Below are 20,188 nucleotides of genomic sequence, written 5' to 3' on the forward strand. Positions count from 1 at the left end.
TGAATGGCGAATGACTATTGGGAGTGGACAAGAATGGATGCAGGGCAGAAATGATAGTAACTGTGTGGTCACAGTGGAGATAGTAAGAAGTGGGTGGATTAGGGATATATTTTAAAGGCAATACCAACCGGACTTGCTCTTCTACTGTGTGTGAGAATGACTACAATAGAGGAGTCAAGTATGGTTCCCAGGTTCTGACCGGAGTAACTCAGTGAATTGTGGTGTGGGTTGGGTAACGATAGGTATGCTTTAGACATGTTAAGTTTGGGGTGCTTGTTGCATCTTCAAGAGGTGTTGACTAAGTAACTGGACATTGGGCTCAGGAAAGAGGTCTGCACCATCGATAGAAACTTGAGAGTTGTCAGGTTATAAGCAGTAAATTTCACACCATGGGGGCTGAATGTGTGGGAGTAGGTCTGGAGGAAGGCTGAGGACTGAGCCAACATTTAAAGGAAATATTACATGTCTGCACACTGATGGGAATCATTCAGTACACAGGGAGATATTGATGATGCAGGAGAGCGGGCAGAATCAAAGCAGCAAAGTCCTAGAACAAAGCAGCAGAAGCCATGGCACAAGTCGACCAGTTGGGGTCAGGGGTCAGGGGTCAGGGGAGCAGGTCTCCCTCAGCATCATGGGCCTCACTCAGAAAACTTGGCTGAGTTGCAATTGCCATTTACTTGTTTTTTTGGGGGGGGAGCCAGGTAATTAGGTTTATTGATTTAATTTTTTAATAGGGGTACTGGGGATTGAACCCAGGACCTCATGCATACTAAGCATGCGCTCTACCACTTAAGCTATACCCTCCCCCACTGCCATTTACTTGATTTCCTTCCTCACTGGACTGTAAGCTCAGGAAAATCGGCAAAGAATATGGATAGTTTATGCAAAAAAAAAGTACATAACAGCTTTAAACATTGAGTCAAGCGCAATCTGACTTAATAAGAGAAAGGCAAATTAAAACTATTCCAAGATACCATTTTTCACCTATGAGACTGGCAAACGTCAAATTGTTGTCATAGAACTTCTGTTGGTGAAGCTGTGGGAAACCGGCACATCCACACTCCACTGCTGAAGGAGTAAGATTATCTCAACCCAGGGGCTTGGGGCAATTTCAGCAAAGTCTCCAAGGTGATACCTTTGACCCAGTTATATCACTTTTGGGAGTTAATCCTCAGGTACAGTGATCCATTTGCCAAATGACATATGAATAGGGATATTCATTGCAACATGGCTTATAATACGAAACGGGAAACAACCCAAATGTTCGTTAATAAAAGACCAGTTATCTAAACTATCCAGACAATGCAAAATTAATCATTTGTGAGGTAAAGGAGGAAGTTCCTTTTCTATTGATACTGAAAGGTCTCCGGGCTATATTGCAAAGTGAAAAAGCAGAAAAGCAAAGTACAAGATAGTATAGATAATCTGATACTTTTTATGAAAGAAAGGGAGAGGGTAAGATTGCATTCGGCTCTGTGCTTTTATCCACATAAAGACACTGGAAGGAAACACAGGAAACTAACAGGTGATTCCCTGTTGGGGAAGGGTGAGGTGGGAGGTGGCAGAGTATTCTCAGTACCTGACAGACAACACAAATCTCATGAAAAGTTAGGAGTGGGGGAATTACACTTCTCAGTGTAAACTTGTTATATTCTTGAATCTTCGGACCACGTAAATATTTTGTTACTTACAAATGAAAAGGAAAAACAAATGATAACTGTACCCATAGCACCCTCACTGCTTGTCTGCCTCTGTGCTGAACACACCGCATTGATGATCTGGGGGATTCCTCACAGTAAGTCCCATTTTATTCCCTCTGTGCAGGTGCTAGGAACAGGTTTAGAGCAGTTCAGGAGTTTGCCTGGGGTCACAGAGCCAGTAAACTGTGGACCTCAAACTTGAATCCATGGCTCTAGGACCTCTATTATAAGCTGTTATTCTACTCCCACGGTGGTTTCTGTTTTGTTTTTAACATTTCTATTCTCCCTTGAAAAACATGAGAGATGATATTCCCCTCATGACCTATTCTCTTGGGCATCCTTATATTTACAGACAAATGATCATTGAAAACCCCCAATAGTTCAGCAGCAGCAATAGCTCACTGTTGCAGGGCAGATTCAACATCTGCAGACAAGTGATGGTCCCTGCAGGTTAGCTGTAACTCTATCTCCTCTTCTCCTAAACCAGGAAGCATACCAAAGTGAAAGGAATAGCAAGGTTATTGTTTTAAAGAATCCTTTTTGTTGATTGAGTTCTTACAGCGTGCCAGGCACAGACGGTGTAAGTACATTGCAAGTAGAATGATTGAATGCTCACCTAGAGCCTTATTAGGTAGAGGCTGTCATTGTCACTGTTACGGGCTGGATTGTGTCCCCTCAAAAAGAAATGTTGAAGTTCTAACTCCCTGGACCTCAGAATGTGACCTTATTTGGAAACAAGTTCTTTGCAGAGGTAAATAAATTAAACTGAGGTCATTAGGATGGACCCTAATCCAATCTGACTGGTGTCTTTCTGGAAAGGGGAAATCTGGAGCCAGATGGACATGCACAGAGAGGGGACAAGGTGAAGGTGGCCATGTGATAACAGAGGCTGAGATTGGAATGATGTGGCTGCAAGCCAAGGAAGGCGAAAGATTGCTAGCCACCACCAGAGACTGGGAAGGATCCTACCCAGAGTCTCAGAAGGAGCATGGCCCAGCTGACAACTAGGTTTTAGACATGTAGGCTCCAGAACTGCGAGATGACACATTTCTCTTCTTTTTTTAAAAAGAATAATTTAGGTTTATTTATTTATCTATTTTTTGATCTATTTTTAAATGGAGGTACCTTGTGCACGCTAAGCACGCACTTTGCCACTGAGCTATACCCTCCCCTCAACACATATCCTGTTCTTTGAAGATATCTAATTTGTGGCACTAGGAAATGAATACCATCACCCTCTTACAGATGAAGGAACCAAGGTACAGAGAGGTTAAGTAACAGTTCAGAGAGGTTGCCCAGATCTATATGGTTGAGCAGTAAGTAACAGCACCTCAACCCAACTTGGGAAGTTGAGTTCCAGAGCAGTGCTCCATTCTGATCAAATTTGTATTTTTTAAAATCATTTGCAGTCATCAGTTCTTTGGCTGAACTAGGTGTCTGACTGACTTCCTGACTGGTCTGAACATTTTGTTTTGACCTCAACCCTGTATCAAAGGGCAGAGCCAGAGTGTTCAGAGCGGGGCAACCCTACCAAACTCTCAAGGGCAGGGCAGCAGGTGAGCTTACAGCCAAGTCCAAGCTAGCGGTGCAGCTGTTTGGGGCTGTGGGGCCAGCCAAGGGGCCTTTCTGGTCCTCCCTGAAATAGCTGAGAGTGGCCAGGACCCAGGGGGTACGAACTTCAAAGCAGTGGAAGCCTTCCCCACGGCCTCTCATTTTTGATCAGCAGGAGTCACAATCTAGGAATGTGAGTTGTATAAATTATTGTTTTAACTTAAGAAGGGATCAGGGTAAGTACAAGAAGCCTAAAGCAACTTTTGGTAACCGACTTCCCAAATCTCCTTTGTACCCAATGCCCACCACATGAAAATATTTTCTGCCTATAATAATGCTTCTTAGATAAAGTGCAAAGAGGAAGTTATGGGATAAAGGAAAGTGTGGCCAAACGCTCCACCCAAGCCCGGGCTGGTCTGTGTAGCATCTCCAGGTGCCCTTCCTGGAAGATGCAGCTCTATGAGCAAACCACGTGCCTGGTGGGGCCCTGGTGGAACAGCAGCCTCCACTGCAGCCCGGAGGCAGGCAAAGGTGTGCTTAAAATGGACATCAGAGTCCAAAACAGAGTTTGGTTAAAGCAAGAGTCCAATGACCAAAGGGGAATTAAATACAGGTCAAGGTCATGTTGGGCAGAGGGACAGAGTTTGGGTGGGTATTTTCCCCCAGCTATACTGTCAAAGCCCAGAATATTTCAATACCATCACCAGATGGGATCATGCCGGATCAGGTCTGTGTGTTCTCCGGCCATTTTGGGTACAGCGGAGACGGTCAGTAAGCACATGCCGTCTGGTTGATTGATTTCGTGGAGTAGCTTGGCGTGGGCTTCATGTTCCCAATTAGGGTTAGAGTGAAAGGAGAGAAAGTGTCTTTGCTGGAAGCCTGGCCAACAGGCCTGCACCATGGTCATTCTTCTTGAATGGGAGAAACACCACTCTAACTAAAGGACAAAATGTGAACATAGCTTGGGGTGTCAAGGAGGGGAAGCAAAATGGTTTACATTTGCCTAATGTGGAGGCAAAAGGGGAATGTATGCAAGAGTTAGAATGTTAGACACTGAGGCAGAGTGAGAGAAAGATTCACTTCCTTAAATTTAAACTTCTCAGACCTTAGGTACTGAGAAACCCAGGTTTCTCATCCTCTGGTAAAAATCAGCTTTGTTTCATCAGTCCAGTATTGAAAAAATATCTCAGCCTTATCATTTGAACACCTTGTTGAAAAGAAATCCCTGGCAAGAGCAGTAGGTTTCCCCAGACAGCTCTCAAAGACACACTGGGGCCTCTTGCCCATCCTTTTCCAAAGTTTAAATCCTGGGGCCTCATCTCTCAAGGTGGGTTAAAATGTTTTACCTGCTTTGCTGCTAAAGACGTGGACTCTGAAATATCAAAGCCCACAGGAAAATTCCAGAGACAAAGAGAAAAGCAACTCACCTGGGAGTGGTCCCGGCTGTCAGGACACTTATTTCTAAAATGCATATTGCAAAGGCAAACGTGCAGCCGGCAGACATCAGTTCCAGCAGGGCGGCTCCGAACTGGGGAACTATTATTGTTTGTTTTCGCTCAGGATTTTTGTTGAATTGGGCTTCCTGGGTGCCAAAGTCCATTCGAAGGAGAGTCGTTTCGTAATTCTTGGTCTACTGTTTGGCCCAAGAATGTATTTATCATCTGATAAGTGTATTGGGGCCTTGAGCCTGGGAATGCTAAACAGCTTAGATTAGCAGCAGTGCTCCATTGAAAAACAAAACAAAACAAACAAACAGCTGCAGTGGTTCTCATTTTGGGAAACTCTAGGAGGGATGATGAGGGACTGTGTAACTTGGGGGAAACGAAGTCCTGTGGGTGATTCTCATAGAGGCATAAAGTCAAAATTATTATAAGAGTTGCACTCATGGGAAGGAAGACACAGACATAGATGTTCCAGTCTGCAGGTGAGCTGTGTGGGCTATTTCCACGTGGGCAATGTGGAAATGCATTTACAGACCTGGCTTTTTTTTAAAATAGGTGTAGTGGATCTTTTTGAAGAATCTAGGCACACCCTCTAAGGCATTTACCGTATCTTCCTGAAGGATATGGTCTCCTTCTCTCAGAAACACACCTGTCAGCCAGGTAAATTCTGAGATGGAATATACCTTGCTCCAACCCCTCCTTTTTACATTCTTCAGGACTTGTGGAAAGGGCAGGGTGTTTTGGAAGTACTGGAGAGGGAGGACGTCACAGCTGCTTTTAGAACACTGGTTGCACAATAGAATGACTAGGGAGACCTGTGAAAAAACACTGATGCCTACCCTCCCTGAGCTGATCGTAATAATTGATCTGGGATGGGCCGCCGCATCAGAATTTTGCAAAGCTTTCTGGATCGTTCAAATGTAGGGGCAGGGTCAAAATTTCAAAGGACCACCTTGAGAAGAAACACATGAGGTGCGATATACTATCGGTTTTCTAAAATTTGCTAACGCTTAAGGGGCCTCCGTAAGTATTCATTAATGATAAGTAGGCAATTTCCAAACATTAGCACATATAAAGTCCAGCAAACAGAGGACAGAGTTGGGAAAGTAACAGAGCTCGTTTTCCCAGGACTCTCTACCTGTTGCATCTTTTCCCTGGTCCTGCCTAGAGTAAAAGCTCTCTACCCTCATCACCCCTTCTTGCCCCCACTTCTTTTTATGCAGAGAGCTAGAGCTCCCCCATGGGACGGATTTCACCAGCTCCTGAGTCTGCCGTGTAGATGGTTTATATGGTCGACATGTAGGCCATGCAGAATTGCTAAAGAGTAAGTTGGTTCCAGCGTGTGTGATGACACTTGTAACTACATTGATGGATAAATCTATACCCAAAGGACACTTCTTGGGAATCTTTGCTAAAGACAAGTGGGCTGTATCCAGAGACAGTATGAATCTGTCAGATATAGTGGAGCAGCGCTGAGGACTCTCACATGGCTTCCCTGGATCCTTCCCATGGATCCCTGGAAAGAAGGACTTTGAAGCAGGCAGGGTAGGACGATGCTTTATGCTAATTAGACTGACTGCTAATTGATTAGATTGTGATCATTGGCTTGACAATTAGATGTGGCTGGAGACTGAAAAACCCCCTCTCTTCTGTGAGATGGACTCACTGGAAGAGGGTGGGGGAGTGGGGATTTCTTAGCTGACTGGTTTGAGTGCTGAATCACTCTGTAATAGTTATATTTATTTTTTCCTCATGGTTCAGGCTAAAAGAAAAAGTGGGCAAGTAAAGAAGGGAATAAAGTGTGACAGTAATATACTATAATAATAATTATGAAAATATAGTATGTCTTACATTTTTGTAGTGCTTTTAACTCTTCTTTGCCCTTAACATCTATTATCAGACATGTTATTATCAGACATATTTTGAAATGAAGTTTATGTTTCATTGTGTATTTGAGAGAAACAAAGCATCAGGATGCATTGGAGAAGTGAAAATAAATACAATTTTAAATTTGTGTAACACTTAATGGCTGCCAAAGAACAGAATGAATATGTTTATGGAACTTCCATGTTGTGCCAGGTTATATATGTGTAATCTCATGTAATCCTGAAGATAACCCATTTTACAGTGGAAGACACTGAGGTGCAGTGAAATGGCATCATTTGTCCAGCATCACCCACCCCCAGTGGTGAGTAGCTGGAACTTGAACTTGGTGTATCCAGCTCCACCATCTCAGGCCCTTCCCACTGCACCCTCGGTCCTATTATTATTCTAATTATGTCATGTGAAACATCATCAAACTACAAAATTCCTCACTAAATCCTCTCAACCCCATAAAAGTAAGCTTTCAGTCTAGTCTTACAGATGAAGCTCAGAGAAACAGAGCCCAGGCTACGCATAAAGAAGTGGCAGAGGTGGGAGTTGAACAAACCATGTCCTCAAACGTAATTCCAGAGTTTTCCACTCTGCTGGGTGTTCTCAAAGTTTTCACCACTCAGGAGCCTTTTAAAATTAAAAAACAAAAATCTCATTGGTTTTAAATTTGTTGGAAACTTTGAGGGACTGAATTATATTTATTGCACAAAAATAATGCCTTTCCCCATTTTTAACACAAGGACATGCACTTGTGTACATTAGAATGGGTGATCATCGGGCGGAAACACTGAATTTTTATTGAGGTGATATAAATGTGTTGAGCACAATTTCCATTTGGTTCTTTCAAAGTGAGAGAAACTGTTTTTTGAAAGTTTATTATTAGGAATTTCATGGACTCCCTTTTAGTGTACAAGGACATCAAGTTGGGAACCACTGTCTCATTCCACATCTGCTTCTAACCGAATCCCCAAGGATCTGGGGTTCTTTCGATGTCATGAACTTGTAGTGCTTTTGCTTACCACACGTGCACTTGCTGCAGATAATCAGAATTATTGAACAGGGAGAACTTGGAGATGACCATCAACTGTAGGCTTCTTGGTGCGTCTTCCTTGTAGGTACGTCTTCCTTGCTGCTGTGTCCTTAATGTCTAGGCTTGTGCCTCGTACATATTAAGTCTCCACAGATACTGTAAATTACATGCATTAATAGGTGAATGAAAATGATGTCCAGGAAGGTAAGTGACACACCCAAGGCCCCACAGTCAGGGCAGGGGCAGCATTAGATTCCAGCTTTCTTCACCACCGGTTCTGTGCCCTTTTCATTACAGTACTTTCAGACGAGCTCTTTTATAAGAGAGGAGAAAGAATTTCTCTGTTGAGCATTTCCGGGGCTGTTTGTGAAGTTTGGTGGGGGTGATGTAAGTCTGGTTATCCTTTTACAGTGAGGAGGATTCCTGTGGCTCAGATCGGTTTACAATCACATGGAACTACTTAGGGTCCACTTGACTGCATTTCAAGGGAAGAGTCAACACCGTCCCTTTCTCTTCTGAAGTTCACAAACTTCTAGCTCTGCCACCTCTTACCTTCCTCTTACTTTCTTGACTGCCTACCTTCAGCGAAGGCTCTGACATTGCATTGTAATTTCCCTCTCCACTCAAACTGCAGCCTTCATGTTCGTTATTTCAGTATTCTTACAGACACCACCCCGATTCACTGTGTTGATTCCATCAGCTCCATCGATATTTGTCTGAACTCCATTCAGTCCACTGCCCTACTTGGCTTCATACCAACCCCCAGAATGGCTTTACCTTCTAGAATGTCGTTACCCTATTCTCTGCCCACAAGTTCCAGTTCCTCCAGCTACCTCACTCCCATAGTACTCTCACTATCCCTTTTCTTTGGTTTATTGAGACATCCAGCTCCTTGATTTCTCCATTTTCCTCCAGATTAACGCCTTCCTGCTGGCCTCTCTTCCTTTCCTCCTCTGTCTGGATTCCCTGCCCACTAATGAGCTCCTCTTGCAAGCTCACCCCCTCCCACCTCTCCCGCCCTTTGACTTCTAATCCTCATCTACAAGCTCTCCTCCTGGGACCAGTGCTGCCAATTCAGTTTTCTGCTGCTTTGCCTGCATCTGCTTAGACACTCACCTCTGTTTGCCTGTTTTTTCACTGGACTTTGGACAGTTTCTTTCCCCATTTGTCTTAGTAGCTCTTTCACCTCCTACTTTCCCAAGAAACTCAGAAAAACCTCTGGTTTCCAGTGGGTGCCTCTCATGGCAACTTCCCTGAATCTCCATCAAATCTCAGAGGAAGAGGGAGCCTGATTTTATTTACAGAAATATGGGCTCTGTAGTTAGACCTGGAATTTCCAGGATTCTGTTGTCTTAGCTGTTCTCCCTCCGACAGCCTCCATTTCTTCATTTTGATCAGTTCCTTCTCATCAGCCTTGTGAATATGCTCAAGTAAAAATACCCTATGATATCGCCCAGGTATGGAATCTAAAAAAATGACACAGATGAACTTATTTACAAAACAGAAACAAACTCACAGACATAGAAAACAAACATGGTTATCAGGGGAGAAAGGGGGCAGAAAGGGATAAATTGGGAGTTCAAGATTTGCAGACACTAACGCCTATATATAAAATAGATAAACAACAGGTTTCTATGATATAGTTCTACAGGGAACTATATTCAATATCTTGTAATAACCTATAATGAAAAAGAATATGAAAAGGAATACATGTATGTACATGTATGACTGAAGGACCAGTTATAAACTGACTATACTTCAATTGAATACTATACTGAATTCCTGGATTTTCTCTCATTGCTACCACCCTTGGCAACCAAACTTTTGCAGTCTGCGTGAACTGTCTTCCTTTACTGCGTGGTTATGTTCAACTTACTGCAGCCTGCCTGTGTCTTTTGTACTCCACTCAAGGACTCTTTATTGTTAAATTTCAGATACTTTTCTTGGTCCTCTTTTTGTCTCATAGAAGCATTTGACCCTATGGGCTGCTCCTATGATTTAGAATTTGTGATACAGTGTTTCCTGTTCTCTTGCTTCTCACTTGTTAGCTCCTCTCCCTTGTCCATCAAGCCAACGCTACTCTTCCCTGGGGGTCTGTTCTCTGCCCTCTTCCCTTCTTAGTCTACACTTGCTTTTCTTACCTACTCTTAAGATTAAGCCTGTCATTCAGAACCAGAAATCTCAAAGGGCAGTCCTTTGAAGTTCCTTTACCAGAATCTTCTGGGTTCTTGTTTTGAAATGATAATTTTCAAAAAAAAAATGCAAAGTTTATCGTGTTACTTTCCAGCTTAATAATCTTCAGATACTTCTAAGAAATCTCCAGGTGGACTTTAATTGTCCATGATAAGTTGAACTTGCCATGTCTAAAATCGATAGCATAATTCTTGCCCTGTCCCTGTCAAGGAAGCTCTTTTTATATTCCTTATTTACTTTAATTAGTCACCACCCACCCTGTCTTTCTGGTTGCTATGTTTCTATATCTCAGAGTTATTTCTGTTTTTTTTATTGCATTAATATTTTGATAGTGTTAAATAGGTTTATCATGATTCCTTCATAGTTATTCCATAGTTATTTTATAGTTACTGAAAGATCAGTTGGTTTCATTTGGTTCAAATATATTTGGCTTCTGGAAATTGGGACTTTGACAAAAACACTGGTATTTTGGGACCAAACTACATATAGACTTATTAGTTAACACTATGTAAACACAACTAAATATAACAGGGGTTGAGGTGCTTTGCAAATCTTAAATTCTCTTTAATTTTCTCTTTTAAAATTGTTTTTGTTTTCTTTTTGGGTGGAGGGCAATTAGGTTTATTTATTGATTGATTATTATTTTTGTTATTTTTTAGTGGAGGTACTGGGGATTGAACCCAGGACATTGTGCATGCTAATCACACGCTCTACCACTGAGCTATACTCTCCCCACTAAAAGTATTTTCTTGACACTTTGCAGTTTCAAGGCTGAAGCCTGAGGCTTAATGCCCAGGGAAGATGGTGAAATAAAGAAGCGATTGGTCACCTGGGAATCTCAAAGCAGCGGGGACTGCACAGGTTACAGAGACTGTGAAAAAACCTCTTCTCGGGCTCAGAGAAGTTGGAAGAGGGAGAGGACTGAGGAGGGGAGAGGCAGGCTCAGAGATGTGTGTTCTGAGTAACTTTTTCAGGCCAAATTCCAGAATGAGGCCAGCGTGTTAAGTAGATTGAGGTCAAAGACAGATGTTTCTGTCTTCGCCTTCTGGGACTCTGCGGGGAACAACTTCCAGACTTCCCCAGTTTAGGGGAAGCCAAGTCAGAATAAAAGTGTTTGTGCTGTGTGTTTGGGCAGAGAAGGAAGTGTTGATTCTGACTTCCATGGTTTCTTTGGCTGTCGTGTGTCACAGAGGATATCTGTCTCCCTCTGTTCTGACGAGGGTAGCTGGCAGGCTTGCTACGTCAAGGACAAAGTGGGTCTAGAGTAGAGGGCAGGGATGGAAAGGCACTTACAGTCTGACCTCAGGAGTCTAGTTTTAGTGAGGGCCAAGGTGGGGGCCTAGGCAGCAGGGAGAACCACCAGGCCTGGTAGTCCCCCAACCTCATGGAGAGGAACAGATCCTCCATTCTTCAGCCTAAAGTTTTAGCTACAGATACCAAAAGGTAGGGTCCAGGTGGAAGAGATAGATGCTGTAAATACTGGAAGAACCAGAAGACTGTGTAAGGACCTGTCAGAGAATCTAAGCCCCTTCTCCACACCCCCTCTACATCTCACATAAAATTAGCATCATTGTGGAGAAGACCAGGAAGAGGGGGAAGAAGTCTGAAACACTGTGCTCATATCTGAAAGAGATAGTGTTACCTAAAGAGGGAGTCCTAATGTCTAGATTGAGGTTCCAGGACCCGACTGGATGTTGGCATCCGGGTCCAGCAGGGTGGAGACTTGTAAGGAAGATAAGATTCACTGAAAAAAAAAGAAAGAGAAAAAAAAGAAAAAAGAATGTGGATACATTTTCTTTCTTCACCTGAGTATAGTGTAAGCAAAATGTTGACCCTATTTCAGAGGTACATTTGTCTTCTCCAGACACGTTCTACTAATCCTCCTTCTCTGGGGATAAGGCCAGTTGATAACTATAGAGGATTTAAGTTAGAAACTTAATCCTGTTTCTGGTCCAGCATCATCTCTATTTTTTTTTTTTTCCTCTACTGATTTGAGCTTTTCTTTGTCTTGGGGTTTTATGTGTATTGCTGATGGGCTGCAAGGAGTCTCTCTGCTTTACCTGGCTAGTTTCCAGTCTCTGTGTTCTAGGGTTTGTGATTGTCAATGTAAAAGATGTAGAGTCTGATGGGCTTTTTTAAACCCTGAAGAACTGAGGAGAGAACGAGAAAGCACTGTGTAAATTACACTGTGTGTCATCGGTTTTGATCCAGTTCACTTGGATGTTAGATTTTGACAAAACTGTTAAACAGTATTACGGTTTTAGAATGTGCTTGTGTGAAGCACTTTCCTCACTGACTGTGGATCATACACCAGATGCAGGAGAGTTTGCTATTAGCAACATAGAAGATGGCGGGTGGAAGGATAAACTGGGATTTCGGAATTAGCAGAAACACACTACCATACAGAAAATAAACAACAAGGTGCTACCATATAGCACAGGGAACTACATTCAATATCTTGTAATAGCCTATAATGGAAAAGAATCTGAAAAGGAATATATATATATATATGTATAAGTGAATCACTATGTTGTACACCAGAAATTAACACAACATTATAAACTGACTATACTTATAATAATAATAATAATAATAATAATAAAGAAATGTCATTCTTTGAATTTGATTAAAAAAAAACCCAATGTAGAAGCAATTGGGAGACTACCACTCACAACTCATCTTTTGCTGTGAGCAGCCTGAGGCTTACATTAAAAGCACTTAAACATGCTGATAGGAAATACTTGAATTAGAAAAACGGAGCATGAGGTTAAATTGGTGTGTTGCATTTGTAACAACTAGAAAAATTCAAGCTTTGAAGTGATACTTAATTCATCCTGAAAATAAGTTCTGGAAAGGCCAAAGGAAGATCAGCTTGCCTAATGAAAAAGGGGTGAAAGATGTTTTTCCGTTCAGTTTTGTGGTAAGTACATCGGTTATAGAATGCATGAGGAGAGAAGTGCTGTGAAGAGAATACAGTCTCGGTGAACATCAGATATGCCAGTGTAGAGGCAATGGTACCAGTTGTGGGGGGCAGTGGAGGGAGAAAGTGGTCAACTTGAGGTTCAGTGCAAGGACGCTGGAGCCTGGGTTGGGATTCCACTCCTGTCGCTTACCAGCTCTGTGACTTTGGATAGTTTCTCAAGGGCATTGTGCCTCTGTGTCCTCCCCTAAAAACTGTCAGTGTCGTAGTAGCCCACTTCATAGAGTGAATGTGGAATTTATTTTTATTTTGGAGGAGGGGAGGTAATTAGGTTTATTTATTTATTTATTTTTAATGGAGGTACTGGGGATTGAACCCAGGACCTCGTGCGTGCTAAGCATGCACTCTACCACTGAGCTATACCCTGCTCCCTTAATATGGAACTTAAAGTGTTGATTTTTACACTCTCAGAAGAGTGTCTGCCACGGTAAATGCTGGGTAGGTCTTTGCTGTGATTATTCAGACTCCTATGGACCATCCCTGAATCCACTACTCTTCCTGTTCAAAGCTGGCAGTGTTGTGCTTGCAATGAAGTAAAATGAAGACTTGCAAAGCCCTTTAGCAAGTAATTCCTCAGGAGTTTTACAGTCCTCCACTCAGCATCCTTTCAACTGAAATAGCACATGCCTCCGGGTTCAAGGTTGTGTTAACATTAAAGCCTCCTGCGCAGTGCTTGGCCTTCAGCGCCCCTCCCCTCCCACCTTTTATCATTTCTGGTAACCCTCGTGGTTCTAAGACACAGGAACCAGTCCTCTGCATTCGCTAGCTTCTACCTTCTAGCCCTGAGGCCTTATCCTGAGCTCTGCTGACTGTGCTCTCCGTGGGTGCTTCTCTTCTGCCCCGAGGGTGTGATGAGTCAAAGACTGCTGTGATCTGCATTTGGAGGTCGGCCCATTTGGGGTTAAACTATGCCCCAGGCATGTGGAAGACACATTAGCTAATTCCTCACCCATTTCCAAAGCTTTTCTGCCAGGACTGAAGTAGCTCAGGGCTCAGTGTTCAGAAGGGCCCCGTGTTTGGTTTAATGCTCTACTGTTGCCATTTTGAAATTCTGAATTTTATGCTTGGACTTTTATTTTGAAAGCAAAGTTTGATGGTGAAGTGGAGCATGTGCAGGAGTAGAAAAAATACGTATTATGTGTCCCCCCTTCCATGCCACCCCATTCGCATATAGTGTTTCTGTTGCTCCGTGAACATGGAATTCAGGTAAATTTATAAAGTGTGGTAATTCAGTGACTCAAAGCAAAAGTGAGTATAAGGTAAGTGTGTTATGTCTAAGACTGAGTTAGTTGGGGGTGGTGAGGTGGGACAGGGGATGGGGGACACTGACAGCCCTGAGAGGTCACACTCTCTGAACCAGAACTTGCTTCCAACACACAAAAATCCCCCCTCAAATAAACCAAGAAACATGATCACATCTTTCTTACTAGTGTCCCTGCCCTGCATTACCATCCATGTAATGTTGAAAATAATGACATAGAAGGAAAGAAAAAGATAGAACTACTCATAGTTTCTTTCTTCCCTGTCCTTCTTTTCTCATTAGTGAGCAGTCCTGGTAAAATATATATGCGTCAAGAAGTGAATTAAAACCAGTTGAGTTAGTTTTGTGCCGTGTTTCTAACTGTTCTGGTAAGAGTGAAATACATGCAAATACACATGCGTATGAGTTATGAAATATAAACTGTGATTTCAGTGATTCCACGTATGAATTAAAGATTAAAAGTAAAGCTCACGCTAATGCTTTAAAATTTTAATTTTTCTTTACTTAGAACAACATTAAATGGCAAATAAAATACATTATGTTAAGAGAGAGATTCCAGAAGAAAGGAAATACCTTTATATTTTATTGCCTTTAATGACACTTTTTCCTGCTTTTTTCCTGCTTTGTGAATAATGGATTCCTCTGTTTTTATTTCCCCCTGGGCCCCACAAATGGGGTAGCCAGCCCTGCCTCTTCCTTTACTACCTTTACTGTAGAAGTTGGGAATGCTAAAAGCTTGATTTTCCAGCCTCCCTTGCACCTAGCAGTGGCCCAAGTGACCACATTCTGTCCATTAAGACATAGCTGAAATCTACTGGAAAGTCTTAGGGAAAACTGAAGTGCCTGGTACAAGGAACAGACGTTGATTGCACTGCCTTTCCCTTTCTGCACTCTTTGAACAGTAACATTGCATTTGGAGCTATGCAGCCATCTTGTGACCTATAGGAAATAAACATAAGAACAGAAAGCCAAAGGCTGCAGAAGTTGGAGTGAAAACCTAAGAGTTTGTGTCCTTGAGGGTCTTGTTGAACTGCTGAGCCAACAGCAGCAGCCATCAATCTAGAATTTCATGTGAGAAAAATACCCTCCTGCTAATTTTAGCCACTGTTAGCCTTTCCTTTGCTGTTGTCCATTCATTCCTAATGGACATGTGTGCTATGAACTGCCTGTGCCCAAGGTCTTTCATCAAAAGAAGACAATTCTTCCTGCTTTTAGCCCTGTCGTTTCCACCATCAAGGCACTTAACCAGTCTCGTGGGCCAGTGAGGGAGGCAGGGAGGTACATGTCTCATCAACCCTTCTGTTCTCTTCCTTGTCTCTCTCTGCTAGCTCCTGTGTTCCCCTGTATTCCAACGCTCTTCTTAGCTGCCCCCAAACAAAAAGATATGTGATGATTAATCAGTGTAAGTTGGTACCTGGTGGAGGTGGTCTCATACATACCCCCAGAGACATCCGAAACCCGGTGTCAGCCCAGTCTGGTCACCTGTAACTTTTGCAACAGCAATCATTTCCCTTTCTTACAATTAAGGTAAAATAATAGTGAGAAGTCAAGAAAATGAAAAATAAATTGAGAGAGAACTCCACAGCTAACATCATAAGGAAAATATAGTCATGAGGACTTTCACAGGTGGTTTTTTTTCCCCTCCTTTTATAACTGCTTTATCTTTGGTCCCTGCAGAAGCCCAGTTTCTTTGCCACTGAATAGCCCACATTGTCATAACCCTGGAGACTGGCACTCGTATGATTTCAGCATATAGTAGAGGTCTAGTAATTAAGCACATGCTTTCAGAGAAGCCAGGGAAAAAGAGGGGCTTGGTCCCTCATTAAGTGAGATGACACACGGCTGAGCCTTGTCCATCAGCGTGGCTGTAATTAGGACACAGTATCAGGGCTGCCACCACCACACCGCCTGTGTGTGTCCGTGTTCGGCATATCAGCTTAGAATGTGAGTCTTGGTTGTTTTCAATAGAAGGAAGTTAGTTAAAACATAACATTTCCCAGCAAGAATTTAGGACTTTTATTATTTAGCAATCTCCTCCAACGGTTATAATAGCTTAAATATTTACCAGGGACTGTTGGGGCACTCCTATCTTTCACCAGGAGACCTTATATTGAACCTATTCCAGGAATAAGGGTCAGAGTGCTCACTCACCAGCTTGCTGCAGGGTCAGCCAAACTCCTGAGTTAGCTGCATCCTCTGTTCTTTCCCCTGCCCGCTTTCAGCACAGGAAGGACACAGAATCACCTTCTGTTTGGCTCTCTAGACACCACAGTTAACATTTTGATGGAGGAGTTTGAAATCACTGAATGAAAAGATCTCCCTACCGCGATGCACAGTTTTATAATAAAATACCACGGAAACCACTCACTTAAGGAGTTGGAGCAGACTGTAGCCATTTGAAAGCATGGATGTTGGTCTCAGATGAGCTGGAACAGTAAGAAATCCCACCTGGCAGGATTACAGTATCCACAGAATGAAGTTATGTTGTGTAAGTGGTAAAGCACTTGGCAAATGCAAGATTATCTCGAGAACATGAATACCTTCTCCCTTTGTCTTGCCTGTATGTGAGAAGTTTGGGGGCACACTGGCTGCTAAATTCATCTTTTAGTTTAGCTTTATGTGACGCCTAAATGAAACCCTCTTCTGGGGATAACAGGGTTACCATAAAAGCTGAACTTCTGGCTTAGAGGTGTGAACACCACTGCTACTAAGAGACTATGGAGAGGAGGTCTGTTTTCAGTTTGCAGGGACACTTCAGTGAGCACCTTCCTCTGCTTGGTCAACAGTAGTTCCTACTGCACTGAAGTCAATGCCATCCCCTTGTACGCACGAGCAAGGGTTAACCTCGGCAAGTTCTTGCTTAAGCCACACGGAATATCACAGAGGCTCAGGGGGTTAGACACACTGCAGAGCATCCAGATAAGCCAGATAATTTGTGCAACATGTTCTTATCAGCAGCCTTTCCCAGCTCATCTGTGGCTTACTGGAAGCTGGTCACGTGTGGAGTCTGTTTCTCTATACTCTACTCATTCTTGTCAAAAAGAGATCAAATATTTCAGTTCAGGGGAGAGGTATGGCAGTAATATCAAACATAACAGTAAATGCCAATCACTGACACCTACCCTGTCAAGTTCATCTGATTCCTACAGAAATCAACTTTAACACCAAGGCTTCTATACTCAAGCAAGGTCTGCCTCGGGGTCAGCTTTCCTATAGCTCTAAGTCTTCTTGAAATGAATGAGAGCCTTGAACTTTTTTTAATAGGGGAGAGTGTTTAGGAGTGTCCTGTGCTGAAGACATTTGATCACCAGCTTGACCACCTCACTCTGAAGCTCTCTTGAGTAGCCTACACCAGCCTCGACCAGTCCACACAGGTGTGTTTTGATGAAATCAAACATGGCTGAATTAAGAACAAGAGGAAGTAAAAGGCATGAGCCAACAGTTCACTAATGAATGATTTTTGTACTAGACATAACTGAGGTTGTTCTGGTAAAGTGTTTTTCACTGGGGTCCCATTAAACTCTCAGAAAGGGAGTATGTAAGGTCTGAGAAAGGAAAATAATAAAGGCTTGAAAGACATCAGATGGTGATTTACTCGTGGTCCCATTTTATGGATTTTCACTTTCTAATTTTTGTGACAATCCAGAATGTATTATATCTAACATTTGCTCCCCTTACACTGGTACACTTTGTACCTTGGCCCTAATCCACCAATTCAAAGCAGTGGTCAAATAAACTGATGGTGACACGTGAGATTCTGCCATTCCAGTTTATTGAAATGAGTAAATTTATAGCTTTTTTGCATACAGAAAAGTGCACAGGAAAATAAGCATGTACAAAACAATCGTGTGGCTGGTCATCACTTCCAAAATTTTTCTTCTTTCAAAAATTCAGCTATGTAGAAATAATTGCCTCCAGTTTAGCACACTTGGGTATTTAGACATATAAAATATTATTTCAAGTCTGTGTTTATAACGGCTGAGTAGGAAGTCAGATGGAAAATGATTTTGTACATGATCAGCTATTACCATTAAACATAAAACCACAGGACTTCAGCTGGGACTACTTGGGGCTAATCAATGGAGGTTCATGAGGCCACCATCTTGTTTAGGTCCTGAGCAGACATCCTCTTCTTCTACCGAAAGATAACATCGTATGTGGTTGATTAACACCCACAAGAACCTGAGCACCAGGGGTCAAGAGACAGCATTTAAAAACCCAACATGGGGAGGGGAGGTGCAGCTCAGTGGTAGAGCATGCATTTAGCATGCTTGAGGTCCTGGATTCAGTCCCCAGTACCTCCATTTACCAAACAACAACAACAACAACAACAAAAAAAAAAAACAACCCAATATAAAACAAAACTCATTACAGCAAGAACAAACTCTTCAGAACTGTGCGAGCAATAGGACTGAAAGTGAACTGGGAAATTTTCCAAGGTTATGAGGAGAAAAATATTGCAGACACTAGATTTTTAATGATAACACCAAGTACTTGTTCTACTGCTTTTTTCCCCCCCCCTCCCATTTATATTCCTACTAACTATGAGACTGTGGCTTCAAGAAAGTTTTCCAGTTAACGATAAAGTTCTGGCATGACCCCGAATAAGCACCTAATATGTTTGGCACAACCACATTTAACTTTGTGAGATGTTGCTCTTCGGAATACAGTCCTTCACTGCTGAGTTGAGTTGAGTTTTCATTCAACGTTAACTGCTCTTCTGGAACTTCAGCTCAAGAGGACGGCCTCCCATCCCATAGAAAGGATAAAGGCTGTGCCTGTTTGCAGTTCTAGTTTCTGGGATTAGACATTACTGGGAAGGCAGACAGGCTTCAGATCTGTGAATCATTAGATTCCCCCCCCCCTCAAAACTCTGTTTTTGTGATGGAGAGGTAATGCTGTATGAATCCAGGAGCCAAAATGACTGAAAAGAGAATCAAAGGGAAAAGAAGAGGACAGATGAAAAATGATTTTTCCCTCATTTGCAATAGCCAGCAAGAGATTGGGAGAAAGGACACTCATTCTGGAGAGCAAAATAATCTTCAGAAAGAGAACTTATACCTTAAAAAAAGGTTCTTAGGTGTGTCAGGCTCCAAAATGTCAAAGGAGACGCTGGACTTGCTTCCATTTTACTTTAAAAATTCTCTGTAAGTGACAGTCTGAAGCAGGATTTAAGAAAATGCCTTGTTAGATTACAATCTTTAGGTTTAAGCTCTAAAACAGAACCTCCAAACACTTTGAACAGTAAGGATTTTAAAATTTATTCAAAACAGTATGATCTGAGGGGTTGTGATGGTTGCACCGGCCAACCAGGGGATACATGGTAAAGTGTTCTCGAAGGTTCCAGGGGCAGAGTAGGCAAGGGTTCAAGTAGGGAAACTACTTCATTTACATTTACGCTAAAGAGTTTAGGTTCTTAATTTACTTAAAGCCATCGATTCAGTTTAGCTCAACAGAGAGTGAAAGGCTTTCTACAAGCTGAAGAGGCAGCGAGACATAAGGCAACAGATAATAATGTGTCAAAGCTAGAACAAGGGCAGAGGTCAGGACTTTTCTGCCTATTAGCTTTGTCCTTCACTACTAAGGCCAACCTTTTTGTTCCTCTGGATAGTCAGCTTGCCAAGTTCCTAGAGAAGTATGGGAAAGGGGAAAACCCATGGTTAGAATTTGGGGATCGAACATCAATGCATTAAATATCAAGTCATTATTTAAAATGTCAGTAACAGTATCTCCTAGGGCTGATGTGAGAGGACTGAATAAGGTAACCCACGTAGAACCTGTAACAAAGTGATTAACACAGTAACGCTCAGTCATGTGAGCTATCTCCTCCCGTGAGAGTTCTCCTCCCAACTCCCCAATCTATAAATGTAACAAGTTGACCAAAATTATCCTTTCTTCATGACCTAAAGAGTAAAGGGGCTCCAAAGAGAACTCTCAGTCAATTCAATTTAGCACAAACAATTCTCCCAGACGTTCAATGTAGTTTACTCCTTTCTGTTGGTCCATGTGTGCCTCCCCTGGAGAGGAGGTAAGAATGAGTCCCTATTAAGACTTCCAGCCCTTCAGTAGCTTCACTGCTTTGTTAACAATAAAAATCATCTGGATGCTTGTTAAAATGCAGCCTTTCTTCAGGGGATTCCTTAGCACCAGGGC

At 42.5% G+C, this 20,188-nt stretch overlaps 2 protein-coding genes across 9 annotated transcripts in view; both read right to left on the bottom strand.

Annotated features, from left to right (window-relative positions):
* Positions 1–4,869, bottom strand: part of C9 (complement C9) — a 45,987-nt gene extending 41,118 nt beyond the window's left edge. The window contains exon 1 of one of the 2 annotated variants that reach the window (XM_010957195.3): positions 4,682–4,869. In XM_010957195.3, coding sequence (XP_010955497.2) covers positions 4,682–4,854 — 173 coding nt within the window. In that variant the 5' untranslated portion in view covers positions 4,855–4,869. The remainder of the gene's footprint in view (positions 1–4,681) is intronic. The other variant, XM_045518257.2, reaches the window with a different exon arrangement.
* A 12,921-nt stretch (positions 4,870–17,790) lies between these two features.
* The window catches only part of DAB2 (DAB adaptor protein 2), a 162,680-nt gene continuing 160,282 nt past the window's right edge, over positions 17,791–20,188 (bottom strand). For all 7 annotated transcript variants that reach the window (XM_010957234.3, XM_010957217.3, XM_010957249.3 and 4 more), the window contains one exon: positions 17,791–19,662. The gene's annotated coding sequence lies outside the window, so the exon portion shown is untranslated. The remainder of the gene's footprint in view (positions 19,663–20,188) is intronic.

This window comes from Camelus bactrianus, chromosome 3 (genome assembly GCF_048773025.1).
Source record: "Camelus bactrianus isolate YW-2024 breed Bactrian camel chromosome 3, ASM4877302v1, whole genome shotgun sequence".
Lineage (NCBI taxonomy): Eukaryota > Metazoa > Chordata > Mammalia > Artiodactyla > Camelidae > Camelus > Camelus bactrianus.